Source organism: Anolis sagrei, chromosome 4 (assembly GCF_037176765.1).
Source record: "Anolis sagrei isolate rAnoSag1 chromosome 4, rAnoSag1.mat, whole genome shotgun sequence".
NCBI classification, from domain to species: domain Eukaryota; kingdom Metazoa; phylum Chordata; class Lepidosauria; order Squamata; family Dactyloidae; genus Anolis; species Anolis sagrei.
This window is the reverse complement of record NC_090024.1, coordinates 139226159-139248773: the sequence shown is the minus strand read 5'-3', so window position 1 is coordinate 139248773 and position 22615 is coordinate 139226159. Positions and strand designations below refer to the sequence as shown.

General features: G+C 35.9%; 1 protein-coding gene across 4 annotated transcripts in view; it reads left to right on the top strand.

The window, feature by feature from the left end:
- Positions 1–22615, top strand: part of RALGAPA2 (Ral GTPase activating protein catalytic subunit alpha 2) — a 158284-nt gene that overhangs the window by 68457 nt on the left and 67212 nt on the right. For all 4 annotated transcript variants that reach the window (XM_060774081.2, XM_060774080.2, XM_060774083.2 and 1 more), the window contains 7 exons: positions 10897–11025; positions 14000–14125; positions 16530–16588; positions 17079–17187; positions 19542–19652; positions 21138–21206; positions 21556–21693. In XM_060774081.2, the coding sequence (XP_060630064.2) occupies positions 10897–11025; positions 14000–14125; positions 16530–16588; positions 17079–17187; positions 19542–19652; positions 21138–21206; positions 21556–21693 (741 nt within the window). The remainder of the gene's footprint in view (positions 1–10896; positions 11026–13999; positions 14126–16529; positions 16589–17078; positions 17188–19541; positions 19653–21137; positions 21207–21555; positions 21694–22615) is intronic.

Genomic DNA, 22615 nt, shown 5'->3' with positions numbered 1-22615 from the left:
TGTCCAGTATAAGAATCTCTCTTTACTAATATTCTGTTCCAACTGCACTCAGTAGATTCAGACTAATTGGATTGACTTCCACAGACGGCCAAATGTGTGATTCATTCAAGTGCTTGTTATTCTTTTCCTAGGGCAGAACTATTGCCATTTCTATAAATAATATTAAGTTCTACTTGTTGTTATGTTTACTGTTACTGCAACATAGGAAATAGCTGGATGGATTTTCACCACGTTTTCAGGTATCTTTGAGATGGTCTTATTTAAATTACTCCATGGGTACACAAACCAATTAATTTTTTTCATACATATGGAATAATATTCCCCAAATTGAATTATATTTTTGAAGATTTCTTGTGATTGCGCAGACAAATTGTGGTAAGAATTAGACAGAAGCAGAATTTACAACTCCATAAGTAAGTACTCGGATGTATTGTCACCAATTTCATGGGATTGTTTGGAATGGTTTCACTTAACATATAGTCTACAAATCGTACAAAACCAAATCACTTGGGATAGTGGCAGTTGGAATTATTTTTATTTTTATGCATACACAATATGTTTTGGCAACTGATTGGGAGAGGCACACTGTTTTAAATGCAACTGAGATTCATGTATTTGAACATCCAAAAAGAAAGGGAGCCACTATCCACAGCAGCTGGAATTCAATAATCATTAGCAATAATTCATGACTCTGGGCAACCCTGAGTATTGTAGTATGCAAAATATGTAAACGATTTTAGCCTAGCTCTCACTGAACAAAATGCAGAGAAACAAAATAGATGTGTTAAAAGCATCATGTCAGACAATGCTGTTTATATAAAACAGGTACAAGTTAGGAGGAGAAATCAAGACCACTTGAAAAGAAGCTTGAAACTTCGTCTTGTGGTCCAGTATAAACTGCTTTCTCCCAATTTCATTTACACACTAGTTTACATAGATTTATGTCAAGGAGAGTTTGCATTCAATCATTCAGTGCACAGTAGCAATAAGCCAGCTTTGCACCTTAGTAGTTTACTTCCTACCTCTGTGAAGTTTTTGAAAGTTACTTTATATACCCGAAGAGCTCCTGAATTTGTTCTTCAGCCCTTGCTCTAGCACAGAAATAAGCAGAATGGCTATCTGAAATTCCATATAACTATCAAGCAGATCACATTTAGAGTGAAATTGCCACTCTTACCTTGAAGTGTGAAAGTTCCACTATATGATCAGAATTTATATACCAAGATAATTTGAGAGAAGAGGCATAATGATGAATATTGTAATGCAATTCTCTGTTTTCATTGTACTCTAATAATTTTCTCATTAGTACACCTCCTATAGAAAAATTAGGCAGAAATGAAGGCTGAAATCCAATTGCAAGTCCTAATTAGAGTAGATTTACAGAATGAATTACTGTGAATAGTAAATCACTGCTTCTGTAAATCCAATTGATTCAGTGATAATCATGACCAACAACTCATTTCGGCCTATACCTCTGAGCAAATTTTCTGTAGGTGGTTTACTGTAAATAAAATCACAGAAGACACATATCCATTGCATAAAATCAGGAATGAATGATAAAAGCCCATAGATGGTAAAAGTTCAGAAATATAAAACTGTATTGGTCCAGAACTGAAAAATGTAAATTATATGAGAGTTTCATAAAAGTGAGACACATCAGCAATCCCCCTCCCCCATGATGAACCTGTTGTTGAATAAATATATCTGAAGAAGAGCATTCAAACAAGTTTGAATGGCAATTTTATATAGAAGCACCCATCTTTACATGTACCTTAGTACTAGAAAAGTGGAGGCCACCATTTTGAATCAGGCCTTGAAGTGGATTGGTAGGCAAGAGTTGATTTAAGTATGTGCAAGGGTTTATAGTTTCCAGCTATATTTTCTAATAACCACAGTATCCAAACTATCTTCCAAGGTGGCTATCAAAATATGGATGATGAGAGCCAGTCTGCCTCTGACAGGAGGGAAGGAGCTGTTGCCAGCGTACTAGTCTTGGCATGTGAAAAGCACCCTGTATAACTGAAGCCAGTCTTTTCATTGCTGGATGAATGAGCAGCCACAAACAAATCACCTGATACATAGACTGAGTGTTACTAGCCCGAGCCAGTTGAATATGACATCCTAAACAGATGGACCACACACTAGTCATACCTTGTCTTGTCAGGGTTACATCTTAACCATTCAATCATCTTAACCATTCAATCAAATTAAGGAGACAGTGTTATTTACTGTGTTGTGGACCTCTAGAGATAACTGCATTGTTACATTTATCCAAAATGTTATTCAGATTTAGAATAATTTTAAATTGTGATATGGATTAATTTAATACTGCATTGAGCCGAGCAAGATAATGTCTCTATTAATTCCTTGAATGCTGACATAGTCCTGACCTTCCCGGTAATGTTAAAGCAGTCATGATTTTGTGCTCCATAATTCCAAAGAATGGCATCCTCTGTATGGTAAATTCTCAGTAAGAGGTTTTCTGGACACTTTCCCTGTCACTGATTGTACTGTGCTTTCTTGTTACTCGAACAGTGACTGACTTTTCATTGGCTTTATTTCCCATTATGATATGAGCTATTTGGACTTTTGTATTACCTTACACTAAGTAAGGAGCTTTACAGTTGATAAAACAATCTTAAAGCAACTGTTGCATTATATCAGAAGACAAATCATACCAAAAAAGACATCACTTCCATATCCTTGTGTAAGTCTAACAATTTATTCCCTCACAACAATAACAGCATACAGCAAAGAAAGAAATAATATAAATTAAATACACTGTGATACAGAGCTTGCAGTCTGCATAATTTGTACAAGCTCAATGGTGCACTGGGATGCAAAGAAAAAAGTAAAACTTAATTTATAAACCTCAGAAATTGCCAGAACAATAAAAAGGTTGTACAAGGAAATAGCTAAATTTGTTCCACAGGTCACAGATGGAAACCAGATAATTTGTGCAAAATAATATTCATATGTAGAAAATCTCAAAATAAATAAATAAATAAATAAGGTATCCATGGGTTCATGGATATATTGGTTAACTAGTTTACATGTTGGTGTTTCTTGGCTACTGTTGCCTTCATTGAGATTTTTTTATATTTAAGAACATCAACCAAATATTTACAGTGTGGCGCTTGATCTTAAATTGTGGAACTGGAAAATGGTGCTAAAAAATTTCACCCCCTGCTATGCCACAGCTGCCACTTAATTTGAATAACTTTTCCCTTTTAAAAGAGAAAAGAAGATAAGCCCTTCAGTGTCTGAAATTTTGTGCTGCTCTACGTAATTAAAGACAGGAATGAATCTGCAAAAAAATACTAGTTTATTCCTGGCAATGAACAACCGAGAGTCGTTCTAAGAGACAGATGGTAGGCTATCCTGTTACATATATAAATGACAATACTTTGAACTAGAATCGAAAGGGGGTGTTTTTATTACTGGCCTTCCTGTGAACTTGATAAAACAAGTGAAAGATTTTTAAAAGAATCTTGCAATATATATTTTTTACATTTTTGTTCAATTTGCGATTGACAGTTTATAGGCATTTATAGAGTTAATCCATTCTATGGTAGCATACATTGCAGTTTTTTCCTCCGCTTTTCCTTTTATGATACTACAGTGCGTCATTTTGAATTGCCATAGTTTGTAAGGCTTCTTTCTGCCCTTTTCTATAACGGCATCAACATTAAATGAGACTGCTGCAATTATATAAACAATGGAAATGCTTCCAGAACAAATCTCCCATTTTAAATTTTCATTTCAGGTAATTGTTGAATGAATTTGGAACCATAATCAGCCAACATTATTTTAGGCAGTTATAGATCAATTATGAAAGAAGAAAAAGGGGAAAACCTGGATAAACTAGAAACCACTTTCGGTTGCCATTGCCATGTGCATTTCTTTCTGCTTACGGTGTTCCAGTTACTGTGTACCTAGTATTCAATTAAAATGATTGATTTACTAGACTGCAAGCTGCTGAATGCTGTTTACATTTATAGAATTGCACTTTGAAGAGAAGGTAACAAGCTGGTATGTTTGAACTCCCTGATATATATATATATATATATAGAGAGAGAGAGAGAGAGAGAGAGAGCAAAAATCACTGACAAATAACAGATGTTCTTGCTAAAGCTGCTTTACTAGGAAATAAAATCACTTCAAAAGTTACCATTTCACTACATTACTTCATACATTGCGTATTTTCATCATTACATGTTAAAACGTTTGACAGAGAATGTCAAAAATATTTGATTACCTTGATTTAGTCAGTCCCAATATAAACAAGCTGCCTAAATCTATGTCACAAAGATTACCATTGGGAAGGATCCAGTGAAGAATGGCATGCAAAGAATGCATTTGTTTGACCCTTAGAAATGAATAAAACCTAATAACAATTAATCATATTCTTAGTGATCCAGAAGAAAATAGCTACCGAACTGGAGCACCCCTAAATGTTACTACACTAGAACTAATATAGTTCCAAGCAAAGTCTTGGCCACAGGATCCAATGTTGTACATCTGCTAGAATGAATGAATGGCCCTTGAATGAAATTTATTACAATCAACAAATCAGACAAAACAAGTAGAACCGAACAAACGATATCAATGAATGATGCTGCTTGGATTAGGACCCATCAAGTATTATTTTCTATAAGCATCTCAGAGGGACATTGTTACTCCCTGGTGTTTTACCCACCTTAAGCTTAAAATATGACTATTGATTTCAGAGGTGGAGAGAGGGAGCCAATCTAGAAAACTGTGAAGTATGACTTGTATATTCCAATGCTCAGTTTGCCTTACAGCATACAAATTAGTGGAATATGATTCCTTGATCTTGACAAGAATGTAAGAATCTACTGGGCCTGATGTCTGCTAGATTCTGCTGCCTCCATCAGTGGGATCAGTAGAAGGAAGACCGACCTTCCTCTTACAGCCCCTGTGCACCCTAAAATGTTGGCCCAAGAAGCTCGGAATCCTTCACCCCATAGCATTTTTATACCACAGATCATGCAGTAAGGGAAATTGGGGGGGGGGGATCTCTATTTCACTTGATGAAGGCAGCAAGATCCAGTCAAAGTACACCACTGGATCTCAACCATATTTGTAGACAATTTAGGACTGTTGGTGCAGATGGGTTGAATGGATATCAATTTTATGTGGTTCGGTTACCCTACAATTCAAGTTTTTAAAGGGCTATGTTTAAATATTTTTAAAAGAATGATTTCATTTGTTTTGGCCTTCAGAAGCAGTGTAACATGGAATGCATCTCACAGCCTTGTGCTTGTCTTCACTAAGAGGAAGCTGGGAACATACTGGGAGGCAAGGAAACAAAAAATAGTAATTTTGCATACATATGTTTTACCTCTTGTTCTCCAAAACAGGAATTAAGGTTTAAAAACCTGTCCACCATAGCCTGAAAGTTTTTAGAATGTTATATAGAACCAGGTCCTCTTACAGGGATGGAATAAATATGAACATGTTCCAATATTAGAAAACAAAATTTGCAACCACTGAGATGTTAAAAGGCCATAGAGCAGAAATTAACCTTTCTAAATCTTTTTTAAACAATTCAACCCAGCAAAGGAATCACAAGCATTCAATATATATCAGTTTAAATAATACTCTTAATATCCACAGCATCCTCTATGGTATTTTAGTAATCTAATCACATTTTTAAAGTTAAAATAATATATTGTCTGATGATATAGCATGGTATTACATTCCACTAGAACTTCTTTTCACTGGGATAGACAATGTATGTCTGGGCTGTAAAATGTCAAATTGTAGTTGTGAGTTAATACTGACTTAAAGTTCTTCTATGAAAAAATCCTCCACATAAAAAAATAGTTATATGACAAAGAATATTAACCCAGACATGCCTGTTTTCTGTAGATGGAAACAGTTGTACTCACACTCAGTCTAATGTGATCCAGGTTAAATTAGACACATGATCAACACTTTCAGTTAGAGCAAGGTTTTACTCTTCTGAGGGGAAAGAAATGGCATTGTTGATGGCTAACAATTTCAGTAGTGAAAGATTTATAATTAAATAGTGCAAGGTTGATACAATACAACCCAAAGTTTAAAATTCAGAATTAAACTACCGAGTTCAAATAATAGTAAGAGACAGATCAATAGGATTATTGTTAGAAAGAGCTAGAATTATGCATTCATGCAAATCCTGTGTTGAGACCCAGCCTTAAAGTCATTTCCAACTTATAGTAACACTAAGGTAACCTGTCACGGGATTTTCTTGGCAACATTTGTTCAGAAAGGGGTTTCCTCTGAGGCTGAGCAAGTGTAACTTGGCCAGGGTCACCACTGGAGTTGCACGGTGCTGTGGGGATTTGAACAGTGGTCTGGAGTGCTAATCATACTTGCAACTATTATATCATGTTGGCTCTATAAAATCAGAGTTCTTGCATATAAAATGGCAAAAAATTTTTAACAATGAATGCCTTCAAGGTACTGAAACACTGATGGGAAAGTTTGACCTGTGGTGTAGAAAATGGAAAACGATTACACCCGCAGAAAAACAATCTAATGCACTGAAGCATATCTTGTCTGTGATAGACTTTTTTTTCTGAATGTGAAGAAACTTCTTCAGATTTCTGCAACATTGCTATTTTCAACAGCAATGTTGAAACAACAACAAATGAAAGGTCAATTTCAAATCCTAAACATTTAAAACATATAATAAACACACGGAGCAAGAAAGATTGACTGGACTTGCATTCTTGAATATCCAATAAAGTTTATCAGTGGAGCCTGATTGAATAAGGATGTAGCATTTCATTAATGGGATATGAAAGATAAACAAGAGACATAAAGAGAAAAACTAGAGACAGATAATCTCAGACAAATCTATAGTTTTGTAAATATTGACAATATTTATCTTACTGTTGATTTATTTTAGTTTATTATATTTATATGCTGCTTTTCCACCAAGACAGTCATAGTGACAGACAAATGGTTCCATATGGTATCTATTTTGAGTATTGTTTGTGGGACCTGTCTCTTTAATGAATTTAAAGAGTCCAGTCCTATACGAATCTATTTAGAAGTAAGCTCCATAGACTTAATTGGACTTTCTTTATATGTAGCCATAGAGATGGTTTTAAAAAACAGAACTCTCATAGTGACTCACAAAACATGAGTGAGTGATTTCTTATTTTTATTAAAATATGTGAAAATAGATTGCTCTTTAGCACGTTGCAGTGTAATCACTGGCTGGTAGCTGTCAATCAGTCTGTGTCCTCTTAATTCACCTGGCATTTGAAACATTTTATTACAGGTTGAATCTCCCTTATCCTTAATGTGTAGGACCAGAAGTGTTCTAGATTTTGGGTTTTTTTCCTCCAGATTTTGGAATGCCTATATTTGAATTTACACAATAAATGAGGATAGGGAAAAGTGGACAAATCACATGTCCAGCAATTGCTGAATTTTCCTCAAGGATTGTCAGCAAACATGCCACCCTGTTAACAAAGTAGTGGAAAAGGGAGGAAAAAGTCCTCCCTCTCTCATTTGTCTTTTTCATTTTCTCTGGGCAGGATACAGGTGACAACCGGTGGAGTCACTCCACTCTTGCGTCATGGTCATTTCCACCCCCCACCCCCCGTCCTGTAGTGTGCTGCCATTGCCTGAGCAGAATATAAGTACAGAAGTCTCTGAGATCACTGTTTTTACAGAGGCCATATGTAAACGGAATCTTTTCCCCTTCCCCTCTTTTCTTCCCCCATCAGATTTCCTTGAAGAAAAAAAACTTAGCAAGCTCTGCGTTGGTGACTAGCCCCCTTTCCCAAAAAGCAGAATTGGGTAACTTTAGTTTTTAGGGTTTTTTTTTTTAGTATTTCAGATTTCCTGATAAGGGAAACTTGGCCAACATAGTTACATTTTTAAGACTATCCCTATGTGTATTACCATTAAACCCAGTAGGATTTGAACCTGTATAGACATATATAAGATTGTAGTGTAAATGACCCATTCATATACTCATTATTTCTCCAGACCAAATTTTAGAACTTCAGTCACCTTAGATTACATGGCTGTATTGGTTTTTCCAGGTATCAGAAACTTACTACAGACAAGAATCTGATATAATTGTATAATTGTGTGTGTGTGTGTGTGTGTGCCCGTGCGTGTGTGTGTATATTTTGAAAGAGTTTTTCCTTGATTTGGGTTAATTAATGGCTATAGCAACTTTTGCTTTCTGGCATCTTGAACTGCTAGAAGCTGTGTGATCGACTTGCTGTCTGCTTGGATTCACCTTAGCAGGCCTGAAATTAAATATTCATGTCCTATGCTAAATAAAGGTTGGACAAAAAAAAGTTTAAACTTGAAAAATGACTTGATATGAAGTGAAAAAAATGTACTGAAATTGGTTTTCAAAACTCTTCAAAGGTAATCACACACTGATAGAGTTTATACTCATTACCATTGTCACTGTCACCAATTTCATCATTGTTGAGCTTATCTTTTTGAGTTTAATGGTAACAGAATAGCATATGCAAAACAGAACTTCAAAGTATTCCTGTATTTGCAGCATTTTGCTTGGCTGTTTTGTCCATTTTAATTACTAGATATTGCATACCGTACAGACAACTTGGAGGGAATTCATAAGTGCGAGGAAGGTGTAGTATATTTATTTTAGAAGAAATATTAAGGTACTTTCCATTAACTTTAATTCATTTGTTTCGAGTGATCAGTGCATTTCATTCTAGGTGCTTACAGAGAAAGATTTAATTATCTGCTTTAGAATCTTTCCTGGTATTGATGTGAGACTTAAGACTGCAATGGCTTGGATCTTCATTTTATCCCTTTTTAAGATGGAAACAGCATTTTTTCCCCCCTCCAGTCCGCTGGGACTTTTCCTCTTGTCCAGGAATTCTCAAATATTATCATCAGTGATTCTGAGATTACTTTTGCCAATCTTTTAATACTCTTGCTTACCTGGCCCTGGAGACTTGAATTCGTTTAGAATAGCCAGGCATAGCTCAATTATCTCTACCTATTATGTGCTGCATTTCCCATGTTGCATCATCTGCTCCACTTTTTCCACTATTTTCCTTGAGGCAAAGATGTTGACTAGCTCTGCCTTTTTTTCTTTCCCTATTAGAATTTCATCATTTTCTCCATTCAGTGACCCTACCATTTCCTTATTCTTCCCTTTGCTGTGGACATAACCTTAGGTAACTAATGGCTCTGCACTGTTCATCTTTAAAATATCAGCAATGGTCAGTCCTCATGTATTTCAGCTGAAGTTCCACAGAAGATATCCCTGCTAGGGCACATCTTTTATTCCTTCACCACCTAGCTAAATAACCTTGGAAAACAAAGATATGTGAGATTGGAGGAAAGGCTGCAATTTCTTCTCTTTAAAAAAAAAATGAAGCAGTAAACCTTTTCTTTTACAGAGATAAATATATCTCCAGCTATTTCTACTTCATAATATTCTGGGATTTTATTTATTTTGTATTGAAAAGGAGCATTGAAAATGGAATTTCCCTTGTGTGGACACATGCCTTTCATGAAAACACTGAGCAAGGTTAACAGTTAGTACTTATTAATCTTTAAAATGCTACTCTGTGCTGCCTTTCGTGCCAAGATTCATGAGTCTTTTTATTGTAGCATATGTCAACAGAGACGTAACCCCATCTGCTGCTATATAGCTTGTTCAGACGCTAGGCGCACTGCACAATGCTTACCTCTTGATAATTACAGGTGTGTTGTGAGGAGCCCAATGCATTAATCAGTCCCTTAATTATGGAAAAGGTGGGTCTTTTGTTCTGCCTTCAGAACAGGAGTTTACCAGCCACTTCATGAGCTCTTGCATCCATCTGCTCATTCTTTTAGAATGTTTGCATTGACTGATACTGCCTTTAAAATGTATCACAGGAAGTTATTAAGACCAGTTTGAACATTAACCTGAATGGATTTCAAAGATGAAAATGCTTTCTGCTATGATGTGATTTTTCTTTTACTTTTTAAACAATATTTGCGTAAAAATCTGTCATCTTAGATTATGATACCAGTTTTGTGTGGTCATCTTATAAATCCTAAATAAAGACTATAAGCAAGAACCAGCAGTTTTTTGGATCCAAATAAAAAAAGAATAATTGTGTGTATGTCTAAAATGCTAATTTTAATTTTTGATATTATTTAATGTAAAATCCCTTTCATTGTGATTTTTCAAAGTGCTTTCTTATGTTATGCATTTTTTTCCAACTTTACATGTCATTTCTTGCTGTAGATTTTTTTTACCAGAAATTGAATTTTTTATTTTTGAGCAAATGAATTGCAAATGTTCATTATAATATTTTTTTAAAATCAAATATATTGGCTCTCAGAATTGTTTTTGAATTCATCCTTTCACACACTTCTTTTTCTGTCATGGGTAGGACCCTGTGCTTGGTAACTAAGGCTCAGCCGACACTGCCATATAATGCAGTTCAGTGCAGTTAAACTGCATTATGAAACTGCATTATATGGCAGTGTTGACGGAGCCTTAGATACCAAGCACAGGGTCCTACCCATGACAGAGAAAGAAGCGTGTGAAACGGTGAATTCAAAAATAATTCTAAGAGCCAATATATTTGAGGCTTAGGCCTTATCTACATTGCCATATAATACAGTTTCATAATGTCATATAATATTGTCATATAATGCAGTTCAATACAGTTAAATTTGGATTATGAAACTGCATTACATGGTTGTGTAGATGAGGCCTAAGCAGCATAGTAAAACTAAAGCTCCTGGAGTCAAATTTGCTAGCCCCCTAAGTATATAAGATAATAATGTCAACCGTAAATATTGCCAATTTGTGCAACCACTTGTCTTTTAACAAAATGAACAAGTTTCAAAAATTGAAGGTTGACCTCTTCTCCTTTACAGGATATTTTGAATACGATCATAAGGCACTGCTCTCCCTGCTTTTTCTTCTTGAGCTTGCCTGGCTTTACATTGTTGATCGGAGACTTCATAAGAGCTGCAGCCACTGTCCTGAGTACAAACATGCTGGAGGCAAGTATGATAATGTTCAATGCCCATCTCCCTGCGTGAGCACACCTTTGTTAGCAGGGTTCAGATTTCTCTGCTCTAACAGGTGTTGGCTCATTAGTGCAATGTGAAACTGGGCTCTTGGGGCAGACACTATGGCAGCTGATGTGTGAAATTGTAGGATAAGGTGACATCCTAGTATTGCAAAGGTGTTTCATCAAAAGGACAAAATGTGAGAAATCATGTCCTTTCTAACACTGTGGTACATTTGCACTCTAAAAGTAAAGCTTGCTTCCAGAATACTATTATGGAGCTTTGCAATATATTGATATGAATATTCTAGGTCCCCACCTTCATTTGGAATATATTTTGACTAGCAAAGAGAAAGATAAGCAAGAATTTTTAAAATCCTGCTTACTATTCTTTACTGTTCAGCAATGATTCAAACATAATATATTGTTAATACAAAGATTTTAATACATTTGATTTCTCACTTTTTTTAGTGTCCAGTAGGAAATGAGTAAATGATCTGTCTAAATCTATATAAATAAAAATGTAATGTTAGTTTGTGGGATTAACATAACTCAAAAACCACTGGATGGATTGACACCAAATTTGGACACAGTACACCTATCAGGCCAATGAATGACCATCACTCAAAAAACACTGAAAAACACAGCAGAAGGGACTTAAAAAGCTAAAAAAGCAAAAAGACGGTACACTGCATGCGCAAAAATGACTCCCTTGGCAAACAAAACACACAATAGCATATCCAAACTCTCTTCCAGACTACAGCTGCCAGCATTCCCTAGACTAGGCCCTTTAGGAGAGGAGGAGGATCCTAATGCGCTGCTTCCAAGATGCAAGCTTTCTTCTCCTGGGATTTCTTTGAGAAGCATCCCAATCCCTGCATATTTCCAATTTCCTATTCCCGGACTGCAACTCCCAGCAATCCTCCAGATAGATAGGAGATATGTAGGTAGATAGATCGATCCGGAGGACTGCTGGGAGTTGGGGTCTAAGAATAGGTTGTTAAGTAAGAAAGGGAAAAAAGAGGAAAGGAAAGAAAAGGGAGGAGGGAAGAGGAAGAGAAGGCAGGAAGGAGACAAGGAAAGAAAAAGGGAAGGAAGGAGGGAACGAAAGAAGGAGAAAAAGAGGGAGGGAAGGTTGGCTACAGCAACACATGGTGGGTACAGCTAGTAATTGTATAAGCTTATATAGTACAGTTTGAGAAGATAATATTCAGTATATATTTAGTTGCAAAAACATCCCACTTCTATTCTGTTTGATTATGAGATAAATAGTACTTTTGTTATTCATATTGTTGATGCATTCAAAAATATTGAGGTTGCATTAACACATTTTAGTTTCTCTGAGGATATACCATAATTTCAAGAATCACTGAGTTTGAAGAGACTACAAGGGCCCACCCAGACCAAATCCCTGCCAGGTGTAATTAATTAATGCTTCCACTATAGCAAGTCAATAGCCATCAAAAATATTGCCATTGTTAATACTGGCATAAGGCACCCATGAGTGTGTACAGTATTGAAAATGACAAAGATTCTAGTTCTGGATCTAACCATTTAAAGTATAAATCTTACAGTCAATCAATTTCAGTCAATCAAACAGAGTTATTAGATTTGTAATTGATATGCCTTATTATACAAGGTTAAATACAAAAAATTTGCAGTTCATCTTCTGAAAATTGCATTTGCAGCCTTTTGAGTAAAACATAAGGTAGTGAAGACTCTCATATACAATATTTTTTGTGCTATAGGTGTACATGATATACACTTTAGAAACAATAGAATAAAAGTTAGTATTGCAGAGATCCACCATTTTATAGTGGTTTGGATATTGGACTTGGTACTCTAGACAACAGGATTTGAATCTTTGCTCAACCATGGAAATCATGGACCCTGAGCGCGTCACACTCTTTCAGCCTCAGGTGAAGGCAAAGACATATTTCTCATTGCTACTTTCGCTGGTCAATAAAGCTAAAAAATAGTAGTTCTGCATAGGGACTCCTTTGTTAGATATATTGGCCAGTGTTTCAAATGTTATATCAATTTCTGGTTATGTTTTACCTGCTGATTCAAAAAATGGCAACAATTTTCCTCTAGTTTTTGAAATACAAAACATATGCCATCTACCAGTCGCCATCTGCTCACCCATAGAAAAACATGATAGCCATATCTAAGAAACTAGAGCTGATGTGGTCTAATGAAATTTTCTAAATCAGCATCACAAATAACCCAGGAACAAGCCTAAAAACCAAGAAACCCCCCCAAAAAATTATTTTGTTGAGCTGTGTAATTCTAAACTATCCAAACCCCCCACCTCAGCATTTGAATATTAGGGTTCGAATTCAATTCTTGAATGAATGATAAACATTGTTCTTTATTTTAGTTGTAAAATAGCTGAACAAAATAATTACTTCCAATTTTGTTCATCATTTTTTTACTCTTGGGATGAAAATTATAAACAGTTCGGAGCAATCTGTACATGAAGCAGAAAAAGAAAAAGGAAGCAAGAGTGCAAGTGATTAAATTGTCAGATTACAAATTACAGATTAGAGACACTTTCTGCCATCTGCCTGAAATTTGGCTGGTCTGATCATCATGGCCTTCAGAAACAATGTGCCATTTATTTTAACTGTAGTTTTCACAACATGCATTTAAGACTAACTGGAATCAGTCAAAATAATTTTATTTTGAAGTTGCACACTGTTTCTACATTTCTAAGGCATCATTTTTTATGCTTGTACACACAGAGCACCTACATGCATGACACCTGTGCCCCATTACTGGTTCCTCTTACACACACTTAATATTATAGATTGGGGACCATTTCGGGAAGTGAGAGCAGACAGCAGACAAAAAATGTCAGTTTAAAATACTATTGTCCCAAGATGGATTTCATTGTATTCATATCTGAGGTTTCTTAAGTGACATGACAACATCTATATTTGTGACTTGTTTGTTTTTGTTTATAGGCACCCCGCTTAGAAGCACATACCATTCTTGGTTCTCTGATTTGCTTTCCTAATCTCTACCAAGAAATCTCATTGTTACAACCCATTTTGGGAGCAGAAGTCATTCCAGAAACTGTGGATGTCAAAGTAAATATTTTCTGTTGGCTGATCTTTATATTTAAAATTTCGAGGGTTATATTGTATGTTCATTATAGACTATATTTTTATTTTGAATAAACAGTAGAATTGGTTATAGAATTAAAGTTGTTTTTTTGTAGTGAATGCTGGCATAGAAGTAGATGAGCAAAAATCACAGTTCAGCCTTTTCTGACCAAGTCAAAAAGCCATTATTGAATGCTCAAATTGTCATCTGGACTTTTTAATAAGAAAATTCCCCTTCTAGTAGAATCATATATTCCCTTTATGCATCAGGAAATTATGTTTCTCTACTAGTAAATCAGCAAACCCCCACAGTCTTATATTCATACCCTCCATCACTTCACAGGGCATTAGAGTGTCCAGGAGCCCCTGGTTGTGCAATGGGTTAACCCCCTGTGCCAGCAGAACTGCTGACCGACAGGGTAGCAGTTCGAATTCGGGGAGTGGGGTGAGCTCCCACCTCAGCTCTAGCTTCCCAACTGGTGACATGAGGGAAGCTTCCCACAGGATGGTAAAAACATCAAACATCCGAGTGTCCTTTGGGCAACGTTCTTGCCGACAGCCAATTCTCTCACACCAGTAGCGACTTGCAGTTTTTCAAGTCACTCCTGACACACACAAAAAAGAGTGTACCCGAGATATCAGACATCATTAATTATGAAACGTGCAGGATCTAGGAGAGGCTGCAGCAGTTTGTTTTTGCTATATCTTGATTGGAAGGTCAAGATTCCATTTTTTCCTCTTCTCTCCACCATTTAATTAATTGAATACAAACTACTTTTGCGGTTTGAATTCAGTTTGCAGCAATTGAAACAAATGAAAGTCGAAAGAAGAAACAAGGAAAAAGGGAACGTTTTAAAAGTAGATTAAAACATTGGACAAGAGGGATTAATTGGGACTTTACCTGACAAATCAGGAGAGTCGTAAGGTGTGCATGTGGCAAATAGTGAAACTAGAGAGGGTTGTTGCAGTGAACTCAGGAGCCTCTTTTACAGGTCTTGAGAGCTTGACCAGCAATTCTTTTATCTTACATTTGATGCAGGTGATGCATTTCCCTCATAGCAGAGCTGTGTGGGTCTGTCTTCTTGCCAAACATAACTCACATGAATCGTTTACCATCAATTGAAGAATTCTCTTTCCTGTTAGATTTGTACTGCCGCGCCCAGGGGCGGGGGATGGAACAGTACTGGTAGTTTTTGTATAAGATTTGGCACTATAGCATGCACCACTTCGTAAGTGAGCATAATTTTTGTATGTATTTGTGCTAACATTTATTTAAGCTGTATCATGGTTTTATGAGCCTTTCTCCATTTTCTGTGATTTATATTTGTTCCTAGTTCATGGGCCTTTTAACTTAAAAAATTAATATACTTTGCTAGGACTGAGCTGCAAGAGAAAGCAAATCACTTCTCCTCAAAATGTGGGACAATTACATTCAATTTCATTAATGGTTTGGGTGTTTTCCCATTCAGAGTCAGGACTGGAAATATTGCCTTCTCTTGTTGGGCTTTGTAGATCTGGTTGTGTGGCACTGTAATGTGGTCATGCTTGCTTTATACTCTGTATTAAGTTATGAATCTGAATAACAATTCTCTTTAGAAAAAGAAAATGTTGCCAATGTTGCTATTGAAAGAGCAATGAAGTAACAATCCTGGAATTCTGGGGAGATGAGAGAAATGCATAAGGATACTGAAGGACCGAAATAAAATTCAGTGTTGTGTGTTGAGTTGTACAAACTCACTTCCCTCTCTGCTGCCACACCACATGCTCTCCTTTGAATTTTTACAGAGATTTCTTGATATGCTGGTCTCACAGAGAGAAGCCTTATCAAGCGCTGTGGCCTGCAGAGTCCAGATTGAGTCTTATCTCCCCAGCACATGCTCAAACATATACCAGTTGCCTATAGGGCAGCAAGAAAGGTTGTTTCCACATTTTGCAGGTTACAAAATGATTGCACTTTGGGGAAAAGGAAATGGATTAATGTGACAAATTCCTCCTACAGGTTTCACACATCATAATTTAATACTAAGGACAAAATTAGAAGATTATGGTTCAGTTAGCAAACAAATATGTTAAAATACATTTTAGACCAAGATACTTCTAATGACAATTATTTAATTTTGACAATTAAGCCAATATACGTCTAATGACTGTTTTTCATTTTGACATATATGAGTAAAAATTAAGTATTTCTGATTCATTTGTGAGGTAGGATATATTAGAGAAAGTTGTTCATTTGTGATGGAGCTAATAAATTCCTCCACATCAGTTGGGGTCCACCATATTTACTTCAAGCCATGTTTTATTTTTTTTAATCACATTGAATTATATTAAAATTTTCTGCAATGTGTTTGACCAGAAAATGTGTTTACTGTGGTTTTTATTCTTCTAGTGTTACCTCATAAGTACCCTTCTAAAGAATGCCATAGATGAACCTAGTGAAGCTTCAAGGTAAAATGCTGAATAAAAAAGAAAATATTGTGAATTATAAATTGAAGAATATATTGTTTGTATGAAAAGACCAGTATAGCTGATGATTTGGGGGTTGAACAGGAGAAAAGTACTATTTATAGAGCCATAGCTAAAATGCAGTCCTACTTCTGGAAAGTGGGATACAGCCAAATAACATCTTCGGGTCATGAAAAAAAATACCTATAGATTCTGATTCCAGTGAAATAGATTAAGTAACAGAACCATGGCAGAACAAGTGGAAAACACTGGAATAGTAAAATTGAATGTAGATGCTATAATAGAAATATAGTTGTGTTTCAGTTTTAATACTGGCATGAAAGCACAGAATACCTTGACCAAATACCAACCTGAATCCTATGTATTGCTACCTAATGACAATTCAGTTGCTTACTATTTAACTTTCATAGAACTAAAAATAAATGGCATAATATGGGTTAATAAATTGCAACTCTTTTTTTTTTTTTTGAAGGTGCTTAGCTGTGTGCTGTCTTGGACTTTGGATATGTGAAGAACTAGTGCAATGTACAAACCATCCCCAAGTAAAGGATGCAATAAATGTTTTAGGTGTGACACTAAAGGTACTAGTATGACATGGGTGGTTTAACTACAGAATTACACAGTGGTATAGTGTAGATTGCAATGAAAGAGTGTTTCAGTGTTGTAAAATATTTTGCTAAATTAGAAGATTCTCACATTCAGTCTGTTATGCAAAATTTGGAGCATCTCTAATTGAAACACTTACTATGTACACGAGACATTAAATTAACCCCAGCTAGAATACTTGTTTTGCATTTAAGACACAGTGTCATTTGTCTGTTGTTGCAAAATCAAGATAGTAACAAAAGATATATGGCATAAATTAGATGCCACTTCATTAGATGAATTGTCAAATCTGAGAAAACCTCCCTTTGGCAACAGCCAACATAAGGTCCTAACATTCAAAGAAAAGGTTACCTATTTATCTAGCAACTTAAACATTCTGACAGGCAGCTAGCAGGATTTTCTAGGAAGCTTTATTGAATTACTATTGATTGATTGATTGATCCCGAGGGAAGTAGCACATTTTTATAGGAAAGTGCTGTATTTCATTGCATAATAGTCTCTACTCCCCCCCCCCCCCATTTTTCCTTTTTAAAAAGAGAATGTGTGGCTATTATGCAGTAGCAATTATTGCAGGGTGGGAAAAAGCCCATCTTTCAGAGGGAACATGCGCATGGCAGGTGAAGCCTCGCCTGCCCACACACCTTTCTCCATTACAGTTGCACACCTCACTTGCCGAATTGGCAAGCTGCACCAGGTATGAGTGAGTGAATCAAGGGTATGACTATTATGTGAGGAAAGGGAAAAAAACCAAATACCCAGGGGGTGAGATTATTACATGACCTTTCCAAATTCTGCCTTACTTTGGATTCATGTAATACAGCCATGTGAATATCCACATAACTGTTAAGATTTCATAACGTGGTCATATGCTCTTAGCTCATGTATTTGGCATGAAGGTGTGACAGAGAGTAGTGCCCACATTTCTCAGAACTTCTGATGGAATTGCCATAAGTCTGTCAGTGCTGTCATACTTTTCAGATGACTGCCTCGCCTAACACCTTGTATGTTCCAGTTCTTAGATGATCAGTGAGAAGAAAAGTGTCCTACTAAAACTAGCTTCTGAATCATGCACCTTGATTTGAGAAGCTAAAAGTTTTCTTGTTCCAGAAAGGGCAAGGAATTTCTCCAAGGGATATATTGCCCAATTGTCTTAGATAAATGTAGTGGATTTTTAACACTGCAGATTTTGTTGAAGCGTTTCATGGCCAGAATCACTGGTTTGCTTTGAGTTTTTCAGGTTGTATGACCATGTTCCAGCAGTATTCTTGCCTAATGTTTTGCCTCCATGTGTGGCTAGCATCTTCAGAGTTTCTGGACCTCTGAAGATGCCAGCCACAGATACAGGTGAAATGTTAGGTGGGAATGCTGCTGGAACGTGGTCATACAGCCCAAAAAATTCACAGCAACCCATTGCAGACTTTGTTTTAAATACTGGGTATTTTCTCTGCCTGGAATCTTATTTACTTGATCGTTGTGAAAGGGGTCCCCAAACTAAGATCTGCGTGCTAGATGCGCTCCTCACCCTAAACTTTAGACTTAAGGTTGCCCTAAATCTGAAACAACTTGAAAGCACACAACAACAACAACAACAACAACAACAACCCTAATTAACTTGATTGTCCCATCAGCCAAAAGCAGGCACACATTTCCTATTGAAATACTGGTAGGTTTATTTTGGTTAAAATTATTCTTTATTTAAAATATTGTATTTTTCTTTCAGTTTTTTTCATTATAAACAATATGTGTGCAGCATGCATAGGAATTCATGTTTTTTTCCAAACTATATCCCGCCCTTCCCCCCAACAGTCTCAGGGACTGTGAACTGGCCCTATGTTTTGAGGATCCCTTCGTTGTGACCTGTAGTCAGAAAGAGTGTGTCCCTAGATGTTGACTGTCTTCCCTGCCTCCTCCTGAAAAATATTTTCTTTTTTCTTAAATAGGTTTTAAAGTGGTATTAACATTTAATAGATAGGGAAAGTGGAAATATTAATAGATTTAAAATTGCTTTGATAGCACACAAACTTCCCCTTTTTTCTATTCATGCAAAAACAAAAAACTGCTAGTTCAAGTAGTTTCAATCACATGGGTAACCTGTACAGTAGGTAATGTATCTCATATTAAATAGGGATGATAGAGGCTATATCCACAACTCTGCATAAGGCAACAGATCTCAGCCTACTTCCCACTGTGCTTTAGTCTTTATATGGTTGGTTTTTTAGATTGGTGATAATTTAAAAAGCAAGCTTTACTTGTTTTTTTAAAACAATATTAGAATTGTGCAGTTTGTTTGTATCATCAGTAATATTATTTGCTTTTTTCACCCTTACAGTTTTCTAACAAGCAGATAGCACAGGAAGCATGTGATATCTTTCAATTGCTTGCATCCTACTGGGAAAAACTACAGTTGTACAAATCTTGTCTACCCAGAAAAATTATTGAAGTATGTGTGTCTTCTAAAATGTTTGAGTGTGATAATCAGTATTAGATTCATATGCTTTCTTATTTACTGAAATGTAATGTCTTACTCTGTTGTGTCCTTCCTCTTATCGTGGAATTGCTGTAGTCCCTGGCAGCTGCTTGAAATAACTATAAAATCTTCTTAGCAAAGCTGAACCACCCAATATCCCATGTGCTCCTCAACAGCTATGGAGTGACTTGTCCTAAAGTATTCCATCGCTCTTTTAAAAATATTGAAGAAATTCATTTTATCTTAATAAACTGTCAAGGATATAATATGTCCATTTGGCAATGGATGGAAGGAGAACTGCTAAATACAAAACTAAGTGGCATGTGTTCTGTCCTAGCAGCTTCACAAAATAGAGTCAGAAATGTTTTGCCTGAATCATAGATTTTGGTTTTTTTATGGGTCTATAGCACTTCAAGAGCACATTTTTACTTGTACATTTGAATTGTGCTTTGAGTTGACTTCATTATCATGCTAGGTAGTACCAACTTGAAATATGAACTTCTCCTTTGTAATGTTTCCTATGGTGGGAGACGGATGTTAGGTTCTCACTTTCTGTTATTTCCTATGAACTCTTGGCATTTGGAGGGGCAGAGGTTCTGTTTTGCTGTCATTACTCCCAAGACCGTTAGACCTTGTTTTTGAAATGTGATATGAATAATATCTCTCTTTTTGTTACACTAAAGTCATTTTGAAATCAGATCATACCTTATTTCCTGCTAATTGTTTGTATGTAATATCACACCAGCATTTCCAGGGGTAGAACAGAAAATATGTAATTGATACTGTCCAGAAAGTCATGAAGGAGGCCCAAACTTAATGAAATTCAAATAATCTATAATACATTTATAAAGACAGATACTGTGCTTTGCTTTGCCAATATTAGGAAACTTATCAGCTGATAATAAATATAACTGATGTAATGCATTTAAAATCTATTAATAATTTTGACAGTTAAATTTGCTTGGAAAATTTTGACACATCTTTTCTGGCTATTCAGATATTACAATGGTGGAGGGGAAGAAACAAATAGGTCATATCATGAGAAATGATGAGTAAACAGTTTATTACAAAGTAGTCATTTAAAATATGAAATATGTTTGATTTTTTGCTCAAAATAGAACATTTCTCTTTTTTTATGTTTTGAAATTGGTTTTACACGGATCCTTGTGTAAACATATTGACTGATAATAAATATAACTAATGAAATGCATTTAAATAAATTAATAAATTAATAAGTTTAATTTGCTTGGGAAATGTTGGCAGATCTTTTCTGGCTTTTCAGATATTAGCATGGTGGAAGGGGAGAAACAAATAGGTCATATAATCTTGAGAAATAATGAGTAAAACAGTTTGTTACAAAGTAGTTATTTAAAATGTCAAATTTGTTTGGATTTTTTTTGCTCAAAATAGAACATTTTTCTAATTATTTTTTTTCATTTTGAAATTGTTTTTACGCAGATCCTTGTTGCCACCATCACATTTCTCTTGCCAAGTGCAGAGTACTCCTCTGTGGAAAGTGATAAAAAGGTATGTAATGATACATGGTTCCTCATATTGTGGCTTTTACCATGGAAGGGAAGCTGAAAAACATACTGAGTATTTCCAGTCCTTTTTTTAAAAAATCCATAACCCCATTACTCTGTTCAGGATTGGGTGAAAGAGGTGAATTATGGATATAGTAATCTCAAATAGTGGTGAGTATTTTTTTCTCACCACCTAGGTGTGGTGTTTGCTCCCAATCTCAGCTTCATAATTGGGTTTCTCACCTAAATTAAATATGCATAAAGTACCCATTTATGTATGCACTTGTGCTGAAGTTGAGAGTTTCATATTTTTCAAGGCAGAAAAAGTTGTATTCTGAAATTTTCTGTTTTAGTTTATAGTTTCCTTGTTGCTTTGCTTGCTGGATTGGTGCATGGCATTACCCGTGAAAATGCTGCTGGAACCTGTTCTTCTTTCAACGCTGGAAGATCAACATTCTTCTAAAGCCCCTTTGCTTGATTACATTTATAGGGTAAGTATGAAGGATACTCTCTGAATACACTACTGCTGTTTTTGACACTGAGTTATGCTGTTCATTATGAAGAAAGCCAAATTATAAAGCAGTGCAGTGTCGTAAACCCAAAATTAATTCTGAACATAAATGTTAGCAACAAATACAGATTGTAACAAGTTGTTCATACTGTGGAAACATTGAATTACAATGTATTAATTTATTATCAGTTTGCATGGGTTATATACTTGTGATATTTTCAGCATCTTCTATATCTCATTTTCATAAAGGGCCGCATCAGCCTTATGGTTGCCTTCAAAAGCTGTTGAATCAATGGACAGAGAATCCATGGATACAGAGGGCCAGCTGTGTATTTGTTGTATATAGTGGCCAGTGCTCTTGGGTTTTTACTCAGTTTGGGTTGCTAGGTGTAATTGAATGACAACTCCCATCCCTTTTTATTATCTGCCATGCAGACCACAAATAATGGGAATTGCAGTCCAACAGCCTTTGTGGCTCTTAGTTTGGGGGGAGGTTACATGGCATTTTAAAGGTCAGATCGTATCAATAGGCCTTGTATCTAGATTCAAACCCTATTGTTCTGACTAAATAGAACAAACTGCAGCCTTCCAGAAGTTACTGTATCACAATTCCAATCAACTCTAGTTATGATATCTAACAATGAGGAATAGAAGAAATGTAGTTTGGCCTCTGGAGCCTGGATTTGGCCTCCAAGCCCTGAATTTGATACCTGTATTCATATCTTTTGTTATGCTAGCAGCAATCGAGGTAGTGCTTTTCAGAATGGCAGTGAGTCATTTAGCAGAAATAATACCAAGCTTGGTTACAGAGATCAAACAACCTCCCTGTTCCAAGAGCTCTAATAGCTGTCGGTTTATTTCTGGACAGAATTAAAATACTAGTTATGATCTACAAAGCAATA